The sequence below is a fragment of the Balaenoptera acutorostrata genome, chromosome 4 (assembly GCF_949987535.1).
Source record: "Balaenoptera acutorostrata chromosome 4, mBalAcu1.1, whole genome shotgun sequence".
Taxonomy (NCBI): Eukaryota; Metazoa; Chordata; class Mammalia; order Artiodactyla; family Balaenopteridae; genus Balaenoptera; species Balaenoptera acutorostrata.
This window is the reverse complement of record NC_080067.1, coordinates 145141137-145159719: the sequence shown is the minus strand read 5'-3', so window position 1 is coordinate 145159719 and position 18583 is coordinate 145141137. Positions and strand designations below refer to the sequence as shown.

Here is an 18583-nt window from a genome sequence, read left to right as displayed (position 1 = left end):
AGGGTCTCTTGGTGAAAAGAAGTTCTTAATGTTTTTCTTAATTTTAATGTAGTTCAATTTACCAGTCTAATTTTATAGTGTTTTTGTGCCTTTTTACAAAATTTTCTCCATCCCAAAGTCATAAATATATTCTTCTATATTATGTTCCAGAAACTTTGTTTTCCTCTCACATTTATATCTACAGTTCACCTGGAATTGATTTTTGTGATGGTGTTAGTTGTCAAGTTTCTTTTTCCTGTATGGATATCCCATTTCATCAGCACTATTTTCTAAGAATTTCTTGACTGCTCTGCATGATACCTTTGTCAAAAATTAAGTGTGTCCATGTATGTGTGACTCTGTTTCTAGGCTCTCTTTTCTTTTCCATTGTTTGTTTTTACCTGCATGAATACTACTCTAGAGCAAGTTGTCATTAAGAATCACTCTTCTTTAAGAATATCTGGTCTGTTTTTGGCCTTTGCATTTTCATACAAATTTCAGAATCAATTTTTCAAGTTCTACAAAAATCTTGTTGCAATTTTGATTGAGTCTACATTGAATCTGTTGATTAGTTTGAAGAGAATTGACATCTTTACAGTATTAAGTCTTTCAATCCATGAATATGGTATAGCTATCCATTTATTTAGATCTTCTTTCAATAATATTTTGTAGTTTTCTGTGTAAAGGTCCTGCACATCTTATATTATTCCCATATTTTAAGTTTTTTTGATGCTAATACAAAAACTATCATTTAAAATTTATTTTCTCCTGATGCTGATATATAGAAATAAAATTGAATCATCTGTATTGACCTAACCAGCAAAGTTCCCAAACTTAGTCATTCTGATGACTTATTTCTAAATTCTCTTGGAAGTCCTATGCAAAAAACTATATCATCTGCAAATAGTTAAAGTTTTATCTATTTTTCCCCAATCCCTTGGCATTTTATTTCATTTTCTTGCCTTACGTACCATCTAGGACCACCAATACAATTTGTGACACATGTGGTGATAGTGAGCCTCTTCGTCTTTTTCCGAACTTTAAAAAATTAGATTTCAGTATTTCACCATTAAAGTATGTGGTTTATTGTAGGGTTTGGTAAATGCCCTTTATGATATTGTTAAAGTTCCCTTTTATCTCTAGTTTACTAAGAATTTTTATCATGAATTGATATTGAATTTTATCCTCTTTTATTGGAGATCATCATATGATTTTTTTCTTTACAATGCAAATTGAATAATTTATATTGATTGAAATAACCTTGCAGTCTTAGAATAAACCCAAGTTCATCATAGTACATATGATTCTGTTTTATATACTGTTGATTTGGTTTTCTGGAATTATTTTCAAGCTTTTGCATCTGCACTTATGTGTGAGATTAGTCTATAATATTCCTTTCTCATAATATCCTAGTCACATTTTGATATCAAACTTTCCTCTTTTTCTATTATCTGGACAAGTTTGTGTAAGACTGACATTAATTCCTGTTTTTGTTGGAATTTGCTGATAAATCAATCTGGGCTTGGAATGTTCCTTCTTCATTTTTCTGAAGGTTTTAGATGATTCTTTACTAGTTACAGTAGTTCAGATTTTTTGTTTTTTCTTTGGGAGTTTTGGTAAATTATATCTTTCAAGAATTTTATCAATTTCAGCTAAATTTTCACATGTATTGATAAGAAATTATTTATAATGTGCTCTTATAATTCTTCTAATGTCTGTAGGATCTGTAATAATGGCCCCTTTTTTATTAGCTCCCCCTCCCCCCATGCCTTGCGGCATGCAGGGTCTTAGTTCCCCACCAGGGATCGAACCCATGCCCCCTGCAGAGGAAGCATGGAGTTTTAACCACTGGGCTGCCGGGGAAGTCCCCCTTTTTTATTGTTGACTTTGGTTATTTCAACCTTCCCTCTTTTCTCCTTATTTGTACTCATCAAGGATTTATAAATAACTAATCTTATCAAAGAACCAGATTGGGCTTTGTTAGTCTTTTTCCACTGTATGCTCATTATCTATTTTATAAATTTTGTTCTTGGGCTTCCCTGGCAGCCCACTGGTTAAGACTCTGCACTTCGAATTCAGGGGGCGCAGGTTCTATCCCTGGTCAGGGAACTAAGATCCCACATGCTGTGCGGCCAAAAAAGAAAAAAAAAAAATTAAAAATTTTTGTTCATATCTTTTTTATTTCTTCTCTGGGTTTTTCTAACTTCTTAAGATTAATACCCTTGTTTGTTTCCTGTGAGAGATTAACCACAGAAACAGTAACATTATTGTCTAATCCATTTCATATTTACTCTTCTTTTTTAATTTGCAGAACCAAACCTAGTTCAAGTTAGGATATAAATAATTTCTACAGCCATTTCTTCATGCCATGTCCTAAAATGTGTTCTAATCTGAAGCATTTTATGTGTGTCCTTTAAATTAGTCTTGTGATCCTCATTGCCAAAATGAATCAATAATAAATATCTGTCTATAGATGACAAGATATTTCCCTCATTTTGACACATTTCTTGGAATAATCTTACCTGCAGCTTCTTTGTTCCTTTCATGTTGAACCAACTCCTTTACCTGAGTTTTTAAATTTCTTATTCCTAAAATACTTTGACACTTTTTTCCCCCTACAGTCTGAACACATTCTAATCCTGTGTGACTCAACTAAAATTTTATTTTTCCCAGGAGCTTTTATTAATGAGTCTCACTTATTATTTTACTAACATTAATTTAATAAAATAGATGCTCAAATATTTCTGGGTTAAGAGATTAAACCTCTACCTCTTTGTATCTATATTACTTTGTATTTATGTTATGTATTTTGTAAAGTCTATTCTGTAGCCTATTACATGTTTTTATTAATATATTTAAATTCTGTGACATTTTAATATTTATTTATCAGAATATGAATTAAATTTTTTTCTGATTACAGAAGCAACACACATGTGTTATAGCTCAACTTTCCACAAATGTTTGACTTAAAAAGAGGCAATTATCCCATGATCCCAACCTCTAAACTGAGTTTTATACCTCAGGATGTTTTCTCTGCATTTAGTAACACACATCTGGTAATTTTTAAAACGTATTATGCCTTGAACATTTTCTATGCAGTGAATTTAGATCTCATTCTTCTTAATACTGTGTAGTCTATTATTTAGTCTCTGATTGATAGCATTCAATTTTTTCTCATATTTTTACGATTGCTAAACAGGTGAACATTCTTGCACCTGTCTTTGTCTCTTGTGAATATTTCTAAAAGGTGGATTTCTAGGATAGAAATTGCTGAGTCAAAAGATAAATTAACTTTCTGATAAGGTGTTAATCTATATTCCTAATAAGTGTGAATGAGAGTGCTCTTTCCTCCACATTCTTGCCAGTGTTGCAAAAATTAAGATTTTTTCATTTTTGAAAATATTCAATATGGATAGGCCCAAAATGCTGTATTTTGATTTTCTTTAATTTCTTCCTTATTTTGATCTTCTTTAATTCTTTTCATAGTTATTGGATAGTCTGTATAAATAGTGACATCTTGTGATAGTGACTTGCCTCATGCACGTTACTTAATGTTTCTAATTTAAAAAATTGTATTGACATATAATTGACATATAACATTGTATTAGTTTTAGATGTACAACATGATGATTTGATATATGTATGTGTTGTGAAATGATTATCACAGTAAGTCTAATTAACATCCATTCCCACACAGTTACACATTGTTTTATCTTGGGATGAGAACTTTTAAGATTTATTCTCTTAGCAACTTTCCAATATACAACATAGTATTGTTAACTATAGTCATCATGCCGTACATTACATTCCGGGGGCTGTAAGGTAAATATCTCATAATTGGGGCTCTGTGCCTTTTGATCCCCTTCACCCATTTTGCCCACCCCTCTCCTGCCACCTCTGGCAATCAACAATCTGTTCTCTGTATCCATGAGTTCATTATTATTATTATTACTGTTATTTCACATATCAGTGAGATCATGCAGTATTTGTCTTTCTCTGTGTCACTTACTTTACTTAGCATAATGCCCTCAGGGTCCATCCACGCTGTTGAGAATGGCAGAATTTTATTCTTTTTTATGACCAATATTCCGTTTTATATATAAACCACATTTTCTTTATCCATTCATCTGTTGATGGGCACTTAGATTGTTTCCATGTCTTGACTACTGTTAATAATGCTTCAGTGAACAGGAGCGTGCAGATATCTTTTTGAGATAGTGATTTTGTTTCCTTGGGATAAGTATCCGTAAGTGGAATTGCTGGATCTTATGGTAGTTATATTTTTAATTTTTGCGGAACCTCGATACTGCTTTCCATAGTGGCTGTACCAATTTACATTCCCACCCACAGTGCACAATGGTTCCTTTTTCTCCACATCCTTACCACCACTTGCCATTTCCTTTTCTTGTTTTTGTTTTAGATAACAGCAATTCTAACAGGTGTGAGGTGACATCTCATCATGGTTTTGATTTGCATTTCCCTAATGATTGGTGATGTTGAGCACTTTTCAGAGCTCTTTCACACCCCATTGGTTGGGATGGCCAACAGGCACTCTTATCCATGCACCAGCTATTTGTTTATGTAATGTTTTTTAGGTCAGTACATCTCATCTAACAGTACACTTTCCAGTTGGCTTTCCAGTTTGTCATTTATACATAAACTAAATTATATTGTTAAGCTGATCAAATTGAATTGCTCTGTTCCAGTGTTTCCCAACTGGGGTGATTTTGCCTCTACCCTCAGGGACACTTGGGAATGTCTGAAGACAGTTTTGGTTGTCATAACCGAGGGTATGGAAGATGCTACTCGTATCTAGTGGGCAGAGGCCAGGGATACTAACAAACATCCTACAGTGCACAGGACAGCTCCCACAGCAAAAAGTTACCCAGCCCCCAAATGTCAGTAGCTTACAGGTTGAGAAGCCCTGCAGTCTGCTCTGAATAACATTTTAGCGCTCTCATGATTTGTTCTTCTGTAAGTATACCACATTACCTCTACGCTAAGGCACATATTGGTTTCCAAAAGTTGGGATGTGTCTGCAATTGATGGATAAGCAAGTGTTATGGCTAATTTTGTTTGGCTGAATGTTTTTTTTCTTTCCGAGTGATACATTAAATCATGGCGTATTTTACATCTTCTCATCCACAGTCTTATGTTGATGAAATGTGATTATGACTCTGTCTTAGTCTTTCTCTTATTTATACATATGCACCAGTCTAATTTCACTGTAGGACTAGAAGTCCTATGTAGCATGACAGTGTAATTGCCATAGTTACAGGCATTAAAAATCAATGTCTAGCCTTGTACCTATAATCATTCTACTCTGTGCCTGCTTTAAGGTAAAAAACAATATTCAATGTCTAAAACAATTTTATATTTAATTTTATGTTAAAATAGTTCCTCTTGGATTTAGTAAATAGACAATATTGATAGAATGTTCAAATTTAGTGCAGAATGATTGATTTCTCCATTTGGGAGGTTCTGAATCATTCCTGTTTCTATTGATTTTTCCCTTTTACTTATATCGATTACTTTTAAAATTCGGGAAAACGATTGGAAATTCAAATGATTTCCATGTTAGAGAAACATTTTACGTTGCTAGATTTTTTGCCTTAAACCTATTTTCTTACATTTACAAGCACTCTGGCTAATTCAAGGAACTCTGCATCTACTGAGTCTTGGGAAAAGGTAACAAGACAAATATCTCGTTTTCAGTATAAATTCTCTCCTTTCAGATCTTGTTTTGTTAACGGCGATGATCACCTAACCTAAAACCTAGTCAGATGACAACAGCACAGTTTGGTGGAGAGAGCTTTCATTTCTGGCTCTTATCAGAGAAAATCTGTATGTGTTCAGAGGGAAATGGATTTTAACGTGTGCTGTCGATTCTTTTTTGCATTTATAAGTGAGAAAAAAATTAGATAGTTAAAGGGTGGCAGTTTTGAGTTATTAAGAGTGATCTGGATTAGCCTCAACTTCCCTGGGTCAGTACAAGGTAGCCACTGATATTTCACATCTGGTTTTGGTTTGCAGTAACTAACAAAGAAGCCCAAGGTATGTGTAGCCCCATTGTTAGGGGTCTCGGGGCTCTTTTAAAGACAAAGAGCTTCCCACTCCAAAGGTCCTGAAATACTTTTAACTCCAATTTACAGATTAGGCCAAACCTCTTAGGTTAAGGGTCATTTAAGGCAGTCGAACGATTTCTTTGTGAACTTCCCAGTTTTCTGGCTGTTAAAGAAAATAATAAAAGAAAAAGAGCTCCCCAGTGCAAGAATTCCATAAAACAGAGAGAGGCGTGTGAGACACATTAATGGTTTCCATTCCTGATGAAAAGCTCGAGACAGCTTTAAGTGATATGGAATCAAATATCTCAAATCCTAGCTCAATCTGGGAGGTGAGGCTTGGGTGCTTCAGCTGCCTGAGGAGAGGAACAGCAATGCCTCATCTACAAGAATTCAACGTGAGGGGTTAAAAGCAAGGTAACTGACCTTCTTTAATTAAACCTCAGATGTTCAGGGAGAATTCCACTCAGGATTGCGCTTTTCCTCGCCCTCTTTTGGGGCATGAGCACGCGGCACTGTGGTTCTTGGAAACACAGACCTACTGTGTGTCCCTTTGCTCGTAGTAAAGCTCTCGTCCCAGACCCACCATTGCCGTCTTCCAGATGGCTCTCATTATAGTCAAAAATTGACCGACGGCAGCCCCCAAGGCGTCCTGGAAGGCTTTGAGATGGCCATGGGGACAGAGCCCCTGATTTCTAGGAGCTAATGTTTCAGGGAAAATGATAACAACACCTTCTAAACACTAGGGCTTTTCTTCTTAGTAACTCGGGGTCATGAATCCTCTCCCTCTGCTTCTCATTTCCCACCCCCTTTTCTGTGAAGTCACAGAGGGGGAAATTCAAGTTTTCCCATGTCTCCTTGGGAGAGTCATCTGGGGTCGATGGGCAGAGATGTTTCTAACAAATGGGAATGGGGCACCAGCCGTATGAAGCCTGGGGAGCTGCTGGCATTGGGTGTGGACCCAGGGTGAAGGCCAGGGGCAGAGCAGCAGGGATTCCGTCTCCATGGGGTCCAGTGACCCTGAGGCACGTTTACATTTAATGAGCAGAGAGAGGAAGAAGGTAGAAGAGGGGAGGAAAGAGCTGTATGTTCACAGTGTTTGTCCTTTCTCTTGGGTTACGATGCTGTTGTGATTTTGGCATCTTTTTCTCTCCAACTAATATACAGGGTTTTTTGTTCGTTTGAGGACTGTTTCTCTTCTTTCCTGCATCTTCAGTGGCCGACACAATGCCGAGTGTATCATGGGTGCCAATAAAGGTTTGATGAATGGATGAATAAGCACATAGCAAAAATATTTTCTGCTGTAACAATGCTGCAGAAGATAAAGGATCTTCTGATGGCATCCTCATTCCTTATGGCTGCTAACACATCACTCCAAAACTTAGTGGCTTCAAATCACAATGATCGTTTGATTACTCCTCGTGGTTCCAGGGGTTGACAGGGCTGAGAGAGGCAGTTTTCGCTCAGGGTCTCTCGGGTGGTTGCAGTCAAGTGGCAGTTGGAGCTGGAGTCACCTTGAAGGTTGCCTCACACTGCTGGAGGTTGGTGCGGGCTGCTGGCCTGACTGATGACCTATAAATGGCCTCTCTGTGTGCCTTGGACTTCCTCTCAGTATGGCGGTTGAGGTGTAGGAGTTGCTGTTCCCCAGAAAACCAGGTGGAAGCTGTATCATCTTTACAGGTAACCTTGGAAGTCACGTAGCTGAACTTATGCTATAGTCACAAGCCCACCGGCTTGGATGGGAGCAATGTCAATGTCACCTTGTAAGATGGGATTGTGTGACAGGACATCTTACTGAACTGTCTTGGGAAACATAGTTGTCATGGGTGATACAACAAGTGCCTAGAAATGCAATGAATCTGTCATTCAGTGCATGTGAAGCCAACCTGGTTGCTGAAATAGTTTAGCTGGAAATAATTTTCGTCAGAGTTACTTTGAAAAATGGCAAGGGCTATGGAGCGTACAAATGGGAGCCATTATTTCATTTTGCAGGTCGGGTAAATCTGCTGTAAATACAATGTGGTGCAGGCAAAATAGAGGGCATGTACTCACTCACTCGTTCAGTCTTTTTTTGCCTGCTCGTTCATTCAGTATTTATTTATTTATGATTGAATATCTACTCACTGCCAGGTATTTAGGTCAGTTACTGAGATGGAAATCCCATAATTTATAGAGTTGGAAGATCTCTTAGAGACCCTTTGCCTTCTTCACTTCCCAGCACCTTGATCTGGGGCAATGGCTCAGGAAAGGCACCTCCAAAGTTGTTACCCAGGGTCCCTTGACCAAAGTTTGACTTTTGGTCCCTCCTGGGCTGTCCATTGGCACAGCCCATGCTGCCCTCCCAGGGCTCCTGGCTCTGTAGACATCTTCATTCATTCATTCATTCATTCAGCAAAGGCTTGCTGAGCCCCAGCGCTGTGACAGAGCCCTGGGGCCCCCTGGGGGCTGCTGCTCTCAGTCTGTGGGGTGCCGGAGGGTGGCACAGAGCAGCATGCTCAATGTGTGCTAGTTCCTCCTTTGAACAAGCCTGCAGAGTTACTCATTGATGTGCACGTGGAAAATTGGGACAGGTGCATTAGATGCCTCCTTAAGTCACTAAGGAGGCTGAGGATGAGGCCAGGCTGAGGCCCCTCCGCCCTAAGCCTAGGCCCTTGGGATCAGGGTGCCTCCCTGGGCTCGTGCTCCCTGAGGGATGTCTCCAGGCTCCCCCGCCAGCGTGTGCAGGTCTGTTTCACCTGCGGATGTAGGCGGTAGCCCTGCGCTCACATCCGCAGTTCCCACCTGAGCCAGCTTATCGTTGGCAGTTAGGATTGTGGGTGCTGGCTGAGCTCTCCTCAGCTGCTGACGTCCTGTATCTGGAGCTGGGTCAGTGTGAAGCTGGATGAGGGGTTCCCTGCTCTTACAGTTTTCAACGCGTCACCCCACTACTCTGCGCCATTTACACGCCCAAGTCACAGTTGTCGTTCCCTTTAAAAATCACAGACGGACAGATGAAATACTGCCTTAACTATCCTTCTGTAGAACACACCGCGCGTGAACCTCTGCTCCACTGGCGGACCGAGAGGAAAATCCATCGTCAACTGCAGTTACTGGGGCCTCTTCAGATGTCTGTGGGAGCCATCCCCACGCAGCCCCCCCTCTGGGCAGCCCGGAGCCCAAACAACCCTCATCTACTGCCCTCACTCTTCCTTGGTATAGGAACCAGAGTGGAAGAAAAACAAGGAAATTCTACAGATATGTTTTAAGTACAAGTGAAGACAAAAAGAGGAAAGTTGCAAAATCAGTTAACTTTTTTGGTTTTGCAAATATTTCCAAGACACTGCATTTTGCTTTAAGTGTGTTTTTGATGACCTGAAAGTCAGTGTAATTGCATAATAGGGTTATTTTCAAGAAAACGCTCGTATTTAGTTTTAAAGCTTATTTTATTTCAACTATATTTATATATACCTTCATATTGTATATCATTTTGGTAAGTGTTGTATTATAAGCATATCCCAAGAGACTACAGTTTCTTTTTTTAAATGAAGGGACCACAAAGTGTCTCTCACATGTTACAGTATAATCCATATCCCTCCTACAGGTCTCATGTCTGGAAAGGGTATACTCATATCTGAGTTCAGGCAAAGTGCTTAACCCTGAAACCGGAAAATAAATGCCCTCAAAACTTATCATTTACTTGATGAAACTTCCACTGGGAACATATTGAGCCCTTTAGAATTATTGTGAAATAGAATATTTTTCAGGGTTTGAAATTATTAATAGTGATGTAGAACAATTATACAATTTCCATAGTCAAATCTCACCCAGAATGATGCCGTTAGTCCTATGTGCAGATCTTTTTTTTTTTTTTTTTTGGCCGCGTCGGTGGGACTTGTGGGATCTTAGCTCCCCGACGGGGAGTTGAACCTGTGCCCTCGGAGTGAAAGCGCGGAGTCCTAACCACTGGACCTATGGGGAATTCCGTCTTGTGTGCAGATGCATATAATTTATATTTCCTTATGCTCCAAAATAATGAAACATTTTAAATTTTCAAAAATGTTCTACATTTTGAATGTTGGACTTTGATTTTAGTGGATAAATGAGACAACTTTGTAGGAGGATAATATCAATTCAAGAAACGTAGAGGCAAGAATTATGCATACTCATCTCCCCTCTAAGGACCTTTTAGAGGGACATTTAGCGCCCTCTAGTGACAACAATCAAGCAGTTCAAAAAGAAATTCCCTGCAAAGCTTACTTCTGGTTTCCAGCTAGCAAATAAACAAAGTACTTTAGTTTTTTGGTCAATAGGTGGTTGCTTCCTGAAATTCTTGAGGCAGGATTATTTTTGTAGCTGTAATAAAGGATAAAATAGTATCCTCTAGGCAAACTGCCGCTTCTCTTCTGGCCCTTCATTGACAATACATTCAGAAAGAACACTTCCATTTGTCCCCGGAGACTGCAACTTTTCCCAAATTATGTGCTGAGATTTGTATTGGGATCAGATGCAACCTATGAATTAACCTACATCATAGTTTCAAGTCAATTCAGTGTATTTATTTATTTATTTATTTATTTATTTTTTATAGCTACTTTATTTATTTATTAATTATTTATTTTTTGGCTGTGTTGGGTCTTCGGTTCGTGCGAGGGCTTTCTCTAGTTGCGGCAAGCGGGGGCCACTCTTCATCGCGGTGCGGGGACCGCTCTTCATCGCGGTGCGCGGGCCTTTCACTATCGCGGCCCCTCCCCTTGCGGGGCACAGGCTCCAGACGCGCAGGCTCAGTAGTTGTGGCTCACGGGCCCAGCTGCTCCGTGGCATGTGGGATCTTCCCAGACCAGGGCTCGAACCCGTGTCCCCTGCATTAACAGGCAGATTCTCAACCACTGCGCCATCAGGGAAGCCCAATTCAGTGTATTTAAATAGAAGTAAACAAATTTTCTTTCCGCGAAGGTGAACTGGAAAAAAACTGGCCTGTACCCTGTACCTCCAAGAGGGAACAGTTCTGTACCTCACTTTGCAGAGGGAGAGGATACAATATAGAGAGGGGGCATGTAGAGGGGATGCGATGCAGAGAAAAGAGCACAGTGCAGAGAGGGTACAATGCAGGGAGAATACAGCCTAGCGGGGCTGCCATAGTGAGACCCTGTTTCACATACCTGCCTTCAAGGTGTAGGCCTAGGACTAAGTTAAGTCTGCAGGTTGCCTGATTACGCTCATGCAAATCTAAATGCATTGTTTATGGTACAGCACTTTGTTCCTTGGCTTCCTTTCTGATTCCAATTGCGATAGGAATATATCAGCAAAAACATAAACAAATTAAGTGATGTGGAAAGAAAGGCCATCTCAATCTGAAACTAAAACGCCTTTATAAACAGGCGGAGCAATTGTGGAATGCAGGCTTCTCTGTAAATTTCCATTAATTGCGTGACATGATGGTGCGATTTGAATGCTGTTTCTTTGAGAAATAGTATATAATTTCTTTAAGAAATAATTTACAAAATCATTACAGATCAAGACAAAAATAAATGCTGATGTCCAGTATCTTATGAGACTGACACACTTTAAAAAAAAACATTTAAAAATCTAACTAGTGATCAAAATCTAACTTAATTTCAGCAGCTCCAGATAACTTCTCGGGGTGGCCAGGGGTGATGGCTGAGGATAGTCATTGGGACACAGAACCCTAGATCTGAGTAGCGGGCAGAGGAGCAGGACAGCCTTTAGGCAGAGGGCCATGTGCCTTTGTGTGCCTTCCAGTTACGTGACATAGATGCTAGACTGTCCTGTGGTGAACCAGTGGCAATCTGATGACTATAACATTTATATTAATTTATGCCCCAGTTAGATGGATGAAGACCTTGAAATGCATTTTATGGTTCACAAATTATATATAGAAACATGATCTTTGAAAAAGGAAATTTAAATGTTCCTTTATACTAAATTAGTGTGTCAAAATAAGTACTCTTGTTTCTTTTGTTTCTGCTTTTTAATTAAAAAAAAAATTTTTTTTAAGCCACGAGTATTAAGTTGACATACTTAGGGTTCCTGTTATGGGTTTTAATACTCCTGCATTTTTAGAACCATTGGGTAAGAGACAAAGTTGGCAAAATGTGAGGATATAGGTGATGCTTATGAAATCCTGTGCACTGAAATCATTGCTCCATCTGAGCCTATAGAACTGAACTTGACACATGCTTCCAAATTAAGCAACTTGGTGTTGAGAAGTTGAGGATTTAGTGTGTGATAACAATTTCCTTGGTTTAGATTAGTTCAAATCCACCGAGACGCTGAAGAATATATTAACCACTTAGAGAAAGTGTTGAAACAATAGTTATTTAAATTGTAATTGGATTATTTCTTCATGAGCGGCTGGAGGGTACGCCACACACACACACAGAGTCTTACCCAATGGAGTGAAACTGTCCTCACGAAGTCTGCTTTGAATAGAAAAATGGTCCTTAACCAGTGTAAGATGGGTGACCTTGGGGGCTAAGAGTGCCTTATGCTCCCTGTGTTCTCAGGCAAATCCTCCAATTGATAGAGACGGAAAAGTTCCACTGAGTGATGTAGTTTTCCATTGTGGGGACAGCTCCAGATGCTTGATCCTTATCTACAATCTCAGGCATGTCCCTGCCAAAAATCCTTGGGACATCCTTCTTGCCGGGCTCTCTTGAATAATCCAAACATTACACATTTTAAGATTCATGTATCATCCTAGGGACAATAAATATACAGCACTTTTATCCTATTGTTTTGCCCATAAAGAATCTGCGGTTCATGGATTGGTCCCACGCTCTGCAGTTTTATGTGTGCGGAATTTGAGTTGCCGAACAGAGACTTCCTGAATGCTGAGACACCCAGGGGCTGGGTGTCTGGGACACCCAGAGTCCTGTCATCCTTGTTTCCTAGTGCCCACCAGAGCGCTGAGTGGGCATGGAAAAGGCACTCATTGACTGGAGGGAATAATGCTGGGGAGATAACCATTACAAAGCACATGAGTGTCTGCAGGGTTTCCTTAATGAAATTAATCAAAAAGAGCTACTCTAGGGCTTCCCTGGTGGCGCAGTGGTTGAGAATCTGCCTGCCAATGCAGGGGACACGGGTTCGAGCCCTGGTCTGGGAAGATCCCACATGCCGCAGAGCGACTAGGCCCGTGAGCCACAATTACTGAGCCTGCGCGTCTGGAGCCTGTGCTCCGCAACAAGAGAGGCCGCGACAGTGAGAGGCCCGCGCACCGTGATGAAGAGTGGCCCCCACTTGCCACAACTAGAGAAAGCCCACGCACAGAAACGAAGACCCAACACAGCCAAAAAAATAAAAAAATAAATAAATAGCAAAGAGAAATTAAAAAAAAAAAAAAAAAGAGCTACTCTATTCTTGTAGATGTTTATAAAAGAATGTGCATTTTGGTACACACACATAGAGTTTGACAAATAGGTATCGTGTGCTGCATGTTATACAGATATTTAGAAAAAAAATAGAACATTGCATGTTGCTTATATAACTTTTTCATTACAATGTAACATGTTTATTGTAACTTTTTTAAAGAAAGACATCTATGAGAAACTTTTATTCAACACTATATTATAAAAAATTTAGAACTCAAAGGAGTACAAATAATACAATGAACACTCATGTAAGTTATGATTGAGATTTGACAATTGTACAATTTTGTCATATTTGCATTATGCCATTTTTCATGAATTCTTTCAAATAAATTACAGAAATTATTACCTTTTCATCTTCAATACTTTGGAACACAGCTCTAAGTAGTAAGGACGTTTTCCTGCAAAGTATTCTTAAAGCTATAAATAGTTAACAATAAATCTATAATATGATGTAACAATCATTATATATTCAGATTTCTCTAGCACCCCTGGAAAAGCCTTTGACTTCTAATTTGTTCATATCAGTATCTAATTGTAGACCATCATTTGCATTTGGGCTTTGGGTTTCTTAAGTTCCATTGAATCTAGAACTCTCCTCCCCTCTTCCCCACTTTTTTTTCATAATATTGGCTTGCTGAACATATGAAGCAATATGTTCTACATATTTTGTAGAATAGGTGAGTAAATTTTATTCTGTTTTACTATTTCTTTATTTTTATTGAAGTTATTATAACTGTTTTGAAAATATAGATGAACCAAGGGGGAAAGGGGGAAAAACAAAAAAGAAAAGATTCTCTACTATTAGTATTGTAGTATGTAGCTGACTAATATTTCTATTTTGCCTTTTTATTTTTAACAAAATGAGTCTGTGATATAATTCTCCTTTATAACCTCATTTTTAACTTACCAGACATCGTACCATAATTTTCCATATCACTAAGTATTCATCTACTACATCATTTTCCTGCAGTATTTTCAATGATGATAAGTATGTCGTTGTATGGATGTTGAATACAGGGATCAATCAGTCAATCATGAGTGAATCTTCTGTTGTGTCTCCAATTAAGATTCTGGCTCATTATCTCTTTGCTACGCTCATACATGATTTTTAGAACTATGTTGCCTTCACCCAAAAGTGTTCTCAGCCCTTGACCTTCCTCTGTAGATCCCACGCAGAGAAGTTAGTAGGAGAAGAAGGATGAGAATTTGTTGACTTCAGAAAATGGGAAGTTGTGGTTTTAGGATAAATAAATGGCAGTGCTCCTTTTATGGTTACCGTAATGGTAGAGTCTATGTTACACTCTTTCCTTTGTCATTTGGGGTAAGATATGAACAGGCTTTTGAAGGGCTATGGTAAATTCATGGGTAATGGGTCCATGATGGATAAGTACAGAATGGAAATGTGCAGTTCATTCACACATATGCTGGAGGTGCTGCACTGTTCCAGCATGGTGTTTACTGAGTCCCAGGGAGGGTGGAAAAGGACCCTGTCTTGACAGATTCATGGCAGGGTGACCCAGGTGGAGGTCACCTGCAGTTGCCCCGAAATGGGTCTGTATAGTGACCTGAGGGTGGTTTCCCCCAAGGAGCGGTGGTGTCTCGTTGGAAGGGCAGCCCGGTCCTTAGGCTGCTGAGTGATCTGGTGCTGAGGCCGTTTAATGGCAGAGGCTTGGTTGTGGGTGACGGGAGCATAGAGTGATACCTATATCTTCAGATGATTTCCCCCAGAATGAGGTTTGGGAAATGATTTCTGCATTACTAAATATATTCTAATTAATAGATATGCCTTATGCTGTCGATAGCCAATTGAACTTTGTTTGTTTTTTTTTTAGAACTTTGCATTAAATAGTCAGAGAATGCTGAAGTGGGATGCTATTATGCCATTCTAGACATCAGGAATAACTCTCTTGGAAGATGATAGACATCAGTCAGCATTTGTCATTAGAAATGAGGACGGTTGGCCTTTTTAATTTTGTAACTGGGTTTACAACTCATTATCTCAAAACTGGATTTTTATTATATCACTTTGTGTTATATGCATTTTCAGAATTAGACACGATGAAACTTATGGATAGACTCTTCAGGGAATAAATCAAAGAGTAGCATAGAGTTTTCTGTTTGTAAGTTCCAAGCAGGTACATTAGTCTAACAAAATTTTATTAAAGAATAAAATATGTGTGTATATACATATATATGCGTTAGACATAAGTAAGAGAGACAGAGAGAGAGAGACAGAGAGAGAGGGAGAGAGAGAGAGAGAGAGATAGCAAAACAAATTATGTAAATTACCAAAGTTGGAGGAACTGGTGAAGGATATTAGGAGTTCTTTGTATTATCTTGTAACTTTTCTCTATAAGTTTCATTCTTTCTGTTTTCTTTTTTATTTTATTGAAGTATAGTTGATTTACAATGTTGTGTTAATTTCTGCTGTATAGCAAAGTGACTCAGTTATACATATATATATATTATTTTTCATATTTTTTTCCATTATGGTTTATCACAGGATATTGAATATAGTTCCCTGTGCTATACAGTAGGACTTTGTTGTTTATCAGTCCTATATATAATAGTTTGCATCTGCTAATCCCAAACTCCCAATCCTTCCCTCTCCCACACCCCTCCCCCTTGGCAACCACAAGTCTGTTCTCTATGTCTGTGAGTCTGTTTCTGTTTCGTAGATATGTTCATTTGTATCGTATTTTATTTTGTTTTATTGCTTTCTTTTTTTTTTAATTAAAATGAGCTTTTAAAAAAAATTTTATTGGTGTGTCATTTTATATTCCACATATAAGTGATATCATATGGTATTTGAAGTTTGATGTTATTTCTAAATAAAGAGTTAAAAAAATGTTACTGTTCACTGATTTGAATTAAACAAGAACCAAGGAGTTCAGGGCAGACCCTCAACGAAGAATTAGATCTCCATAAAATTGTTGATGCTTTGCTGCTGTAGAGGACAAGGGCTGTGTCAGAAACCAGGCGGCAGTGGTGAGATGGGACCGCACAGAACTTTCTTCCATGGCTATTTTTTTTAGCAAGGGGTCACCCTACTTAAGGCTGCTCTTTGGGAAATTCATAATAGAACACTGCTTATTAGGGTACTACAGTTCACATTTGAAATTGATGCTTCTTAGGAGAGTAAAAACAAGGAATCTCAGTGGAGCTGAAAGAGCATTTTTCCCAGCACTCCTGAATCCTAGTGGAAGCTGCCCAGATAAAACAACTCAGTACTTTGAAATTTTAGGGGAAACACAATTTGAATCAGCCTGCCATCTCATTTATTGTTTGGAGATGAAAAGAGCGGAAATCAACATCCCCTCAAAATGTAGATGCTGAGAATTTGTCAGGTTCTGATTTTTACATGAGATTTCTTATAGTTTCTCTTTCTTTCGTTTTCCTTTTTCCCCCTCTGTTTCTTTCTCTTCCTTCATTTCCTTTCCTCTTTTCTTTCTTTCTTTCTCTCTTTCTTTCCTCTCTCCCCCCACCTCTCTCTCTCTTTCTTTTCTCCTCCTCTCCTTCCTCCCCTTCCTTCTCCTCATCACAAGGGGAAATCTTGGGATCAGTGAAAGATATAGAAACTTGGGCTCATTTCTAGAGCTCTGATGTAGACAGGCCTAAGTCTGAGTGAAATCAATTCACTGACTGTCTGCCTCTGAAACCAAGAGCTGCTGGATGACTCAGGGTTTGGTCTATTGTGTTCTGCGGGTCCGCTCTGGAGACCACACCTCTTTACTGGCCCAACTTTCGTGTAGCTAGATACAAAGCAAAATGTTGTTTCTTCCAGAGAACAAGTAATTTCCTGAAAATGAGTAATTAAAAGGCCTGAAATCCTCTAAGGAATGTTCAGGCCTACATTAGCTGTATTTCCTCTGAGTGGAAAACAGACGTGTGGCCCTGAACTTACAGCTCAGATTTTAAAACACTTAATGAGGACGTGGCATCTCTGTGTAGCCAAGAGTTCTATTGGGGTCTGTTGTCTGCAACCTGGACGTTTGTCAGAGGGGGCCAGCTTGCTGCCATTATAAAGCATTCGTAGTCATTTAAGTGCTTTGGATTTTAAATAAATATTTGAAAACGAGGATTTGACAGGTTTATTTTCCTCTTTATTTCTCTTAGCTACTTTCATTCTAGAGTCTTTGCATTTTCAACTACTTTATCGTGGAGCCGATGGCAATTACTTATGTTTGGAAGGAGAAAATGAAACTGTTCTGGAACATTCACTTGAGATGCTGAACCAGTGGAGGTTGTTAAAAATCATCAGGTGAATGGCTATTATTAAACGCCATCGCCTATTAACATGAAATAAGTGCTACCTGCAAAGTTTCCTTTGAAGAGAATGGAGCAGGGAGTGGGTAGGGGCCTTAGGCCCCGTGACCCAGGCGTGCGGCAGATCCGGGGAGACGGAGGCCCAGAAGTCCTATCCACACCCAGGGACCCTGAGGAGTTCGCCGCCCACGTGAAGCCACTCGGAGTCCCGCCACATCTGCATCCTGCCCGGGGCGGCGTGTCACACGGCGGCATACTGGGTCACACCTGCTGTGGTCATCCCAGGCCCAGGCAATGATGTCTTTTTTTTTTAATTGAAAAAAAAAAATCTCCTGGCTGCATATCATCAAGAAAAACAACATTGTTTTCAGGGTCTCTTATCTCTCCACTCCCAAATATCCTGTTTCTTCGGGCTGGGCGGCCAGGACCAATAGAAACCTCTTCCTGCCATTGACTGACTTCATTTCCCAGACTTAGCACAATCTCATCCGCTCTAAACAACCTGATCAAAACTACTTTCTGGTCAGAGAGAAGCAATAATTATTATTAACATTTATTAACGATCAATAAACTTGATTGCATTATGGCCAGCACTATTAAGGTAAGGAGAGGGTTCCTTTTTATTTGACCAAATCTTGTGCTTGTTACTCTTTTCTTTGGTTTCCTTTATCAACGCAGATAAGTTAGCATTGGGCAACACCCCCGCTGCCACAATAGAGGACAACAAGATTTCCTTTGCACTGCCTAGTAAATTTCCTTTTTCCTACTCCAACCATCCGCAAGGCTTAAAAACTTCAAACTCAGAAAAAAATTGGGGTTTCTAAATTCACGGTTGAGGGCTGTGGATGACTTTTTGCAAAAGCTTTTCAGAGCGCGTCCGAATTTTCATATTCTTTAACTATCTCT

General features: G+C 39.2%; 1 protein-coding gene across 8 annotated transcripts in view; it reads left to right on the top strand.

The window, feature by feature from the left end:
- ERG (ETS transcription factor ERG) overlaps window positions 1–18583 on the top strand; it is a 277144-nt gene that overhangs the window by 148841 nt on the left and 109720 nt on the right. The window contains exon 9 of one of the 8 annotated variants that reach the window (XM_057545948.1): window positions 17528–18278. The exons of the other annotated variants lie outside the window; for them this stretch is intronic. Within the exon in view, the coding sequence (XP_057401931.1) occupies window positions 18261–18278 (18 nt within the window). The 5' untranslated portion in view covers window positions 17528–18260. The remainder of the gene's footprint in view (window positions 1–17527; window positions 18279–18583) is intronic. 8 annotated transcript variants of the gene reach the window in all.